At 45.7% G+C, this 9,443-nt stretch overlaps 1 protein-coding gene across 1 annotated transcript in view; it reads left to right on the top strand.

The window, feature by feature from the left end:
- The first annotated feature begins 1,862 nt into the window (after positions 1-1,862).
- COL4A4 (collagen type IV alpha 4 chain) overlaps positions 1,863-9,443 on the top strand; it is a 114,220-nt gene continuing 106,639 nt past the window's right edge. Inside the window, exons 1-3 of the mRNA XM_012933241.2 lie at positions 1,863-1,936; positions 2,057-2,099; positions 6,054-6,131. Coding sequence (XP_012788695.2) covers positions 1,863-1,936; positions 2,057-2,099; positions 6,054-6,131 — 195 coding nt within the window. The remainder of the gene's footprint in view (positions 1,937-2,056; positions 2,100-6,053; positions 6,132-9,443) is intronic.

Below are 9,443 nucleotides of genomic sequence, written 5' to 3'. Positions count from 1 at the left end.
GTCTGCAAGCAGTTTCTGGAACCAAAAGTAATACGCTGGTATCGGTCCCGGCTCAAGATTCCACCAGCGTCCCGCTGTTCCAAGTACATAATAATCTATTCCCTTGTATCCCATTCCCATGCCACCAGGTCCGTGTCAGCTTAATGGACATCATACTATGGTTAACGCCACGCCGCATTTCTTCCCGAGAAAGAAGGATATTTCTTCTCAGCCGGCGTGGGGATATGGCTTAGTTCAGTCTATAGAGATGGCTACCACTTTGGTAGCCTTCAATATTTCAGCAAAAGACTTACTATTCTTGTTAGGATTTCCCACCAAAGTCCGACCCGCTAAAAAGGAACCATTTCATATTGGTGATGATTAAATGACAATAGGTTGCGCGGCCATGGCAGCGGCTTCGCGGCTTTGAATTTCTGTATAAAGTCCAGGGAAAGTACAGCCAGAAATTACACGTCGCTACAAACTTTAACCCTATTATGGTCCCCCCAAAGTCCAACCCATTACAAAGGAACCATTTCATATTGCTGATGATTAGATGACATTAGGCTGCCGAGGCCGCGCGGTTTTGGGTTTCTATATAAAGTCCAGGGAAAATTCTGCCTAAAATTCTATCGTTACAATCTTTTACCCTTCAACAAAAAACTCAGTACTATTGTTTGGAGTTTTCCCCCATGGTAAGCCCTGCCAAAAAGGAACATTTACACGTTGCTGACAATCAAGAGATATTAGGTCGCGCGGCTGCTATAGCAGCCGCGCGGTTTTGGATTTCTATATGAAGTCCAAGGAAAATTCTTTTGGTAATTGCATCACTCGCTGGCAGCGCCTGGGCCAGAAGCTCCGAGCACACATTTTGGAGGCATTTTGGGGGCAAGGTCCTGACGAGGGACGGGACGGACCCAGGGCAAGCGGTGAGTTGTGTGCTACCCTGGCATCGACATGGGCCTGGCCAAAGTGCCTAATGCTTAACTATAAGTTAAGAGCTTGATCATGGACAAATGTTGTCATGATCCAAACAATATAGCTAGATTTGGACCCTGCTAGGGTGAGGAATGATTAATCTGGTCTGAGTGCTGTGGTCTGAGCCTGTGGCAAGATGTTGCCAGGAGAGCTGCCTTGCAAGCCTCAATGTGTCTCTTGCTATGTCCATATACAAAAATAACTAGTATTAAGATGTTTATAAGTGTTTGGACTAAGGAAAGGAAAAAAACCTTAAGAGTGAGGAAGGGCTTTGGAATGCCCTGCCCTCAGGAAGGGCTTTCTTATGTTGATTTTGCTACCTGGCTGGGTGTAGCCTAGAGGGCAAGGTGGGAGAGAGAAGTAGGAGGAGAGACTAGAGAAGCAAGAGAGGCTGCAGTTGATCCAGAGAGAGGGGAGCTGGGAGTGCGGGATATGGGAAAGATGGAAGATTGAATAAACCGGTAACTAATCAGCAACCAGCTTGGTCCTCGTTCCTTCCGTCGCCTGCCCTTGACCAACAGCCATACACAGCAGTTCCAGAGCACTGAACGCGGGCGGTGAGACAGAGCCGCCCAGAGAGCCCACAAGTGCGCGCGTCCCTCGGCGAGCTTTAGTTTTTTACACTCCTCCAGTTCTCATTCATTTTTTACCTTCTTTTTGGGCCACACCCAGCGATGCTCAGAGGTTACTCCCAGTTCTTCACTCAGAAGTTACTCCTGGTACTCAGGGGAACATATAGGATGCCAGGGACTGAATCTAGGTTGGCCACATGCAAGGCAAATGCCCTACCTGCTGTACTAACCCTCCAGTCCCTCTCCTGGTTTTCATTCTGGGAGTGGTTTCCCATCACTCACCTGTCTATATCCATATCTCACTGTCATATATTACCCCCGGGACCCAGAATCATGGGTGAAAAAGAGGCTAATGATGACAAGCCGATCGAGGATCACATTTATCTTGTCATGATGGCAATCAGCTGGTGACAGCAGCCAGTTAGAACAACAACAACAAAAGTTTTAGAATTCCCTGGTTACCTTTATTGCTAGTCTGTTTGGTGTGAAAAACAATCAGTTTAATCTGCATTCTTTCTTTCTCACAGGTCCCTTCTACTTCTTCTCTTTTCTATGCAACATGTGTTTGGGGTAAGTCATCGATCAGTTCTAATTGTGCGTGGAAATCCACTTTGCTAATTGCATTTTGGGAGGTATACTTATATGCAGGACCCTCTGGGACGCCATTTTCTCATTTGTGAAGTGGAGGCTGGATGAGATAAATACTGTTTTTTTTTTAAATTTGTTTTTGCTTTGCCAGAAATTGTACCCAGGACCTCTCACACGCAAGACAAGTGCCCTTAGGTTTCTTTTATATTTTAATATTTGCTTAACAAATTTCCCAGGTATCAGAGATTTTCTTATGTTATAATTTCCATAATCCTCTCTTAAAACCAAAGCAAATGAACTGGCAAAACAAGAATGTCTTTCACGAGAACATCTTTCTTCTTGGTTGAAAGACTGTCTTTCCCATGAAATGCATAGAGGATACCTGAGGGAAAAGGGAAGGTTGGTGAGAAGAATAAGAGGGCTCATTTAGACAGTGTGATGGCACTTGAACTTGGCTGGTGTGTGTGGTGAAACGGATGCACACAGAGAGATGTGAAACCATACTCCCAATTTGTTTTAGTTTTATAAATCAGTAAATTCTGTTCTAAAAATTTCAGAGGGGGGAGGAAAGCAGCTTGGCCACTTCGAGATTTACAAAACATAAAGGACTTTGCACGTGTGTGAGTGTGTGTGTGTGTGTGTGTGTGTGTGTGTAAAATCATTGTCTGAATGTGTTTACAAATGCTTGAGCACAATTTGAAGAGTGGTTGCCTCTAAGAGAGAAAAACTGAAGGTGGTTTGAGTAAGAACTTTTTCCCCCCTTACATTCCTCTTTATAGTTTGCATTTTTAAAAATCACATATCTATGTAACTTTTGTCCAAAAAAGAAACATAGAGGCATACTAGGACAGACTATTAACGTAGAAATTGCTAAGTTATTTTCTTGAACTTTCTATGTAATAAACATTTGTTTTAAAATATCAGAGGGGAAATGATCGTTTCCTTTTTTGTCTTTGAAGTGGAGGAATATTGGCTCTTAAGAATGTTTGTGTCTTCCCTGTGAAGACACTTCCACGGTTGATTTGTCTGATTTACTGTCTTCATTCTTTGAGGCGGTGCAGTTTTGGAGACAGAGCTTCCCTCTGTGTAAATGCCTCCCCTCTCCAGGGGATCTTTATTGAAACTTATTTAATGTAGAAATATTCCATAGATATTTATCTAGTCACTTTTTTCTTTCTGTCTGTCTTTTATTTTTCCCAGTCAAAGACTTATATGTAACTGTTTCTATTTCCTTTTAAGGATCTGCTCATCTATTTTGAAGTGTTTCTTTCCTGAAATGTAGTTTTACTACAGACATTTCAGGGCTACTTAGCCCAATTAAGTTTGAAAAAGCAATAACAGATTATAACAGACTTGCTTTCATTATCAAACAATCTAATCAAATGAACTTTCTCTGGTTGTTTTGCTATTTCACTGAACACTAGTAATGAATCCCAACCTTAAATGAACTCCTGAGTGCACTAGTTATTTTAAGTGCTTGTATGTTGTCCTGACCTGGCTCTGAGGTTTTTTTTTTTTTTTTAATAAAAACAATCTGTTCAAAGTTTTTAACTTTATGTTTCTGCGTTCATAGGTAATAAAGTTACTCAAAACTCAAGAGTCATATATTTCTGACATTTCAAATACATTTTTAATTTAAATTATCTCATTTCATGGTTCTTGGCAATGTTCAAATTTTTATGTACTTCTAATGGTCTATAACATCTTTATAGAGAACGATCCTTTTATTTTAATGTTTGATGAAGATATTTTCAAATTGTGTCTCGACTTTTTTTTCCTAGAAAAGGAGTGATCTAAATTGTTAATTTAAAAGAAAAGAGATGTTCAGAACAATTTTTTTCTCTCCCACACACATACACACATGCACATACATGTATATACTGATATTCACACACTTATGCACACATGTACATCACTGTGTACAGAGGTATGTGCAGACAGTGTATGTCTTTTTTGTTTTCTTGCTTTTGGGGTCACACCCGGAGTTGCACAGAGGTTACTCCTGGCTCATGAACTCAGGAATTACCCCTGGCGGTGCTCAGGGGACCATATGGGATGCTGGGAACTGAACCCGGGTCTGCCATGTGCAAGCCAAACGCCCTACCCACTATGCTATCGCTCTAGCCCCAGACAATGTATGTCTTCCATAAGAAATTTAAATATTGGTTCAACTATTTTAATTTTCATTGTTTACATTAGTTCTGCAGTTTTTCCTCTCAGAGAGCCCAGCAAGCTATCGAGAGTATCCCACCCGCAAGGCAGAGCCTGGCAAGCTAACCATGGCGTACTCGAAATGCCAAAAACAGTAATAATGACAGTCCTCATTCCCCTGACCCTGAAAGAACCCCCAATGTAGCAGTGTTGGGAAGGACAAGTAAGGAGAGGCTGCTAAAATCTCAGGTTCTTCGTGTTCCCGGAGCGAGCAGACATTATTGGGCTACACTAGTGCGTGGCAGGGACAAATGGAGACGTTACTGGTGCCAGTTCCAGCAAATCAATGAACTAGGGGATGACAATGATACAGTGACACAGTGATACATTAGTTTTTTTGTTTGTTTGTTTGTTTGTTTTTTGCTTTTTGGGTCACACCTGGCGATGCACAGGGGTTACTCCTGGCTCTACACTCAGGAATTACTCCTGGCGGTGCTCAGGGGACCATATGGGATGCTGGGATTCAAACCCGGGTCGGCCGTGTGCAAGGCAAACACCCTACCCTCTGGGCTACCGCTCCAGCCCGTGATACATTAGTTTTAAAGATTTAAGTTACAGCCTTCAGCAAGTTAAAAAATATGATGAAAGAAATATGACATGAATACCTGCATGTTGCATCAGGGGTACAACAGGCAGTATTATGGAGGGACATCGATGCCTTTTGCTTTTCTGAGAGTCCTGGTCATACCCTCAGCTTTGCTCCAAGGGAGCAATCTGTGAAAACAGACTCAGAACCATCCTTTGCCTTGAATTAACTGATGGCCTCACTGATAGATAAGGATCTGCAAGGATAAGGGGCCACCAATGAGTGTGTGTATTTCTCTGTGTGTTTCTGTTTATGTGTGTTTCTGTATTTTTTCTGTGTGTGTATGTGTTTCTGTGGATGTGTGTGTTCCTATGTGTGAGAGAGAAGAGAATATTTGAGTGGTAAGTGACTCTAAAGATTATTGAAAGACAGTTTTCCAAAAGTGGAAAAAAGGACCTAAAAGTTTTCAAGTTCACGAGCTTCCTGGTTGAGAGACACCTTAGCAGGAAAGCCGTGAAAATCAGCCACTTGGGGGAAAAACATTTTTACCGCAAGCCCAGTGTGGAACATTGACTCAAACAGAGTACTTAGGGTCACACTGGGCTACTTTTGGAGAGCAAGCAAGAGTCCTGGGGCGACTGGGGGGAGAGAGCAGGTTGTAATTGAAATAGAAACATTATATACTTAGGATTTCCCTAATTTCATAATTGACTTTCTGAGACTGAGAATAAATCAATCAATGAAGTTTTACGGGAAGGAAGTGGCAAAACTACCAGTTAAAATAAAGTGGTTTCAGAAGAGATTTTAAATGAGAACTGCACTGCACTGTAACACTGTCATCCCATTGCTCATCGATTTGCTTGAGTGGGCACCAGTAACGTCTCCATTGTGAGACTTGTTACTGGTTTTGGCATATCGAATATGCCAGGGGTAGCTTGCCGTGAGGGCGGGATACAACAAATGAAAACAACCCTCACCTAGATTACACAGCCTCTCTGCTCATATCACCAAACCTTTTATGAAGGTTTTTGCCTCTTAAATAGGGTATTAGTGGCCTCTCCCGCAGCCGAAGGTAAGAAAGCGTGTGCCGGGGCGTTGCAGTGAGGGAGGGAGACAACTGCTCATTGTAACGTGCGCATCCTGCCCCGCCCCCAGAGGGCTAGATGCCCGTGTACTCATTCAGATACTTCACTTTCCAGAGTGCAAAGAAGTTTATCGGTCCTTGTGGAGGAAGAAACTGCACCATTTGTCACTGCATTCCTGAAAAGGGGTCTCGGGTAAGTGAAGGACAAACGTGGGCAAAGGGGTTCCTAATCGAGCTTGGGTGGAGCACAGTGAGTAAACTTGGGCCTTTATTTGGGGATCTGGGGGGGGGGTGGATGCCCAGCAGGGGTCATGGGAGAGACTCCCCGAGATGCTCCATCTCCTGGGCCAGGCAGTTCAGTGTTGACCGTGGAAGATGCAGTGCTGCTCCGCCCCTCCGGGCTTAGGATTCCAGGGGCTGCTCAGGGGCGCAAAGGACGCTGGCGCTGGACCCCGGAACATACGGACACGTGCCCCTGGTCGATGTCGCCCATCCCAACCAGGACTTTGGTTTTCCCTTTTGAGATTCTTTTTCTCTTTGTCCCCCCCCCCCACTTGGTGGGAACAGACTTAAATGTGTAAGGGTCTGTGTGATGATCGAGATTTAAAAAATTCTGCTCACCCCGTATTGCGCATGCTCATCAAACCACACGTCTAAGGGGAACTGTGTGACACTAAAGCCGTGAAAATGGTGTGGTTGTCTTGGAACCACTGCAAACCATTTTCCCCCAAATATTGTCTATCACCTGGTGGGTGTCGTCTGCTGGTCTGGGCAAAAGACTTAAACTATGATCTGCAGTTTGAACAGCACTTGCGGCTACAAGGGTCAGCAATGTGAGCACCTGAAATGGTTTTTGTTTGTTTGTTTGTTTGTTTTTTGTTTTTGCTTTTTTTGGGGGGGATCACACCCGGAAATGTTCAGGGGTTACTCTAAGCTCTGCACTCAGGAATGACTCCTGGTGGTACTCGGGGGAACTTATGGGATGTTGAAAATCGAACCTCATGGAAAGCTAATAAAGCAAATGCCCTCCCTATTTCAGTCTCTCTCCAGCCCCTTTGTTTAGTCTTTTTATTATTGTCATCCTGTTGCTCATCAATTTGTTCGAGCGAGCACCAGTAACGTCTCTCATTGAGAGACTTATTGTTACTGTTTTTGGCATATCCAATACATACGGGTAGCTTGCCAGGCTCTGCCGTGCGGGCTCCATACTCTCGGTAGCTTGCCGGGCTCTCTGAGAGGGGCAGAGGAATCAAACACGGGTCAGCCACATGAAAGGCGAAAGCCCAACCGCGAAGATTTTGCTTTTGTTTTTGTTTTTATTGAATCACCGTGAGATGCAGTCACAAAACTTTCATGTTTGAGTTTCAGTCATAAAATGATCACCCATCCCTCCACCAGTGCACATTCCCCACCACCAACATCCCCAGTATCCCTCCCTTCCCAGCCCCCTCCACTAACTCTATGGCACACAATCTCCCCATACTCACCCTCTACTTTTGGCCATTGTGGTTTGCAGTGCAGATACTGAGATGCACATTTGGCTGTCACGTAAAGCCAAATGTGCTCCGAATGCAGATCCCATCTAACGGCTGGGCGCTGAAATTCTTTATTTCTTCGCCTGTGCTCAGATTGGAATCCCCAAGCTCCAGCTATAACTTGGTTGATGTTGGGGAGCTGGGGGGTGGGGTTGCAGGGGAGGGTCTCCCCTGGCGGTGCTCAAGAGTCCTGAGGTGCAAGAGATGGGCACTAGATAGAGCCCCATACACGGAAGGCAGGACTCAGGCCCTGTCCTCACCGTGTGAACTTGGAGTAGACACTTGAACATGCTGAAGTCTGGCTTTGCTGCAGCCGTAGTCTTTTGTGTTAATACTTGCAGTTATTTGGATAAACACAGTAAAAGATACAGGCTCCAAAACTTAGTTCTCTGGGCTCCCAGGGCAAGGCTGCTGGGCCTCTACCGTAAATCCCAGACTAGATCCTCAGCCAGTTTAGCTCTTCGTCCCCAGGACTTGCCCTTTGGTTTCCTGGCTGTTCAGGGAGCGGGACAGTTGCCTGTGGACACACTGGACTCCAATAAAGGCTTGGGGTGTGTGTGTGCGGGGTGGGGGGGCTGAGGGGTCCCCATCCTGGGCTGTGCCCTGCTGTTCGTGTCTGTTTCTGGGTGGTCAGGGTGAGCCGAGAGCAGAACACCACCCACCCTGAAGGTCCCGTGTGCAGTCTGCACAGGGCCCCGGATGCTCTCCAGCTGGGGACTTGGAAGCAGAGCCTGTGCATAGCTGGGGGCTGGTTGGAAGGCGCGCCCAGGGCCTCTGAGCCCGCCAGCTCACAGACCGTCTCCAGTGCCTCGGTCACAGCTCAGGGTGGACCATAAAAATCAAAGTCTGCTGAAGGCCAGGAGGAGGGAGAGAGGAGATGTTGCTTGAAATGGTTCAGACCTTCAGAGGCATAGGAAGGCACTGTCTGTAGCACTGTAGCACTGTTGCACTGTCATCCCATTGCTCATGGATTTGCTCGAGCGGGCACTAGTAACGTCTCCATTGTGAGACTTGTTGTTACTGTTTTTGACATATCGAATACGCCACGGGGAGCTTGCCAGGCTCTGCCGTGTGGGCAGGATACTCTCGGTAGTTTTCCGGGCTCTCCGAGAAGGACAGAGGAATCGAACCCAGGTTGGCCACGTGCAAGGCAAACGTCCTACCTGCTGTGCTATTGCCCCAGTCCATAGGAAGGCATTCCCAGAAAGGAATGGGGGGAGCACACTTTGAGGAGAATCATTTGTCCAACCCCCTTATCAAAACCTCTGGGCCCAGAGCAAGTGTTGATGGGTCCAGGGGGTGGAAAGACTGTGTGTTAGGTTTGCGCCAGAGGCTGCAACTGGAGTTTGGGGTAGAGCTGGGCTGTATCTAAGGGGAAGCTAAGCAACTCTTTCTCTCTTTGGTTTTGGGGTTACCCCCAGCTTTGCCCGGGGCTTACTAGATCCCCTGGCAGTGCGCAGGGGATCTCTGTGGTGCCAGGGGTTGAACCTGGGTTTGCTGCATGCCTTGCCCACTATACTAGCTCTCTGGGTCCAATATTGTATATTTTTATTCCTTTTGAAAAAGATTATAGTTTAGATAAAACGGTTATAATAGCGGCAAAATATATGATAGTGATGTTCGAGGTTACTACACCCCCTAAAGTGCCCAGGGCCCTCCACTACTGTCCCTATGTCACCGCTGATGACCTCTAATGACCTCTGGTCATTCATCCCCATCCTTCCTCTCTCTGTTTAGTAATTAGTTTTGTAATTCAAACTAAGCATCTGTCATGGTTTGAAACTATCTATGTCCTTGTTTTGACTCTATTCCGCAGGTAAGTGAGATCATCTGGTGATCGTCCTTCTCCCTCTTACTTATTTGGCTTAACACGACACCCTCCAGATCTATCCACATTGCAGCCTCAGTGAACCTCAGGAGTTCATTGTTTGCAGCTGCGTAGTGATCCATGGCACTCACATCAGACAACT

Source organism: Sorex araneus, chromosome X (genome assembly GCF_027595985.1).
Source record: "Sorex araneus isolate mSorAra2 chromosome X, mSorAra2.pri, whole genome shotgun sequence".
NCBI lineage: Eukaryota > Metazoa > Chordata > Mammalia > Eulipotyphla > Soricidae > Sorex > Sorex araneus.
This window is presented reverse-complemented; position numbering and strand designations above follow the sequence as displayed.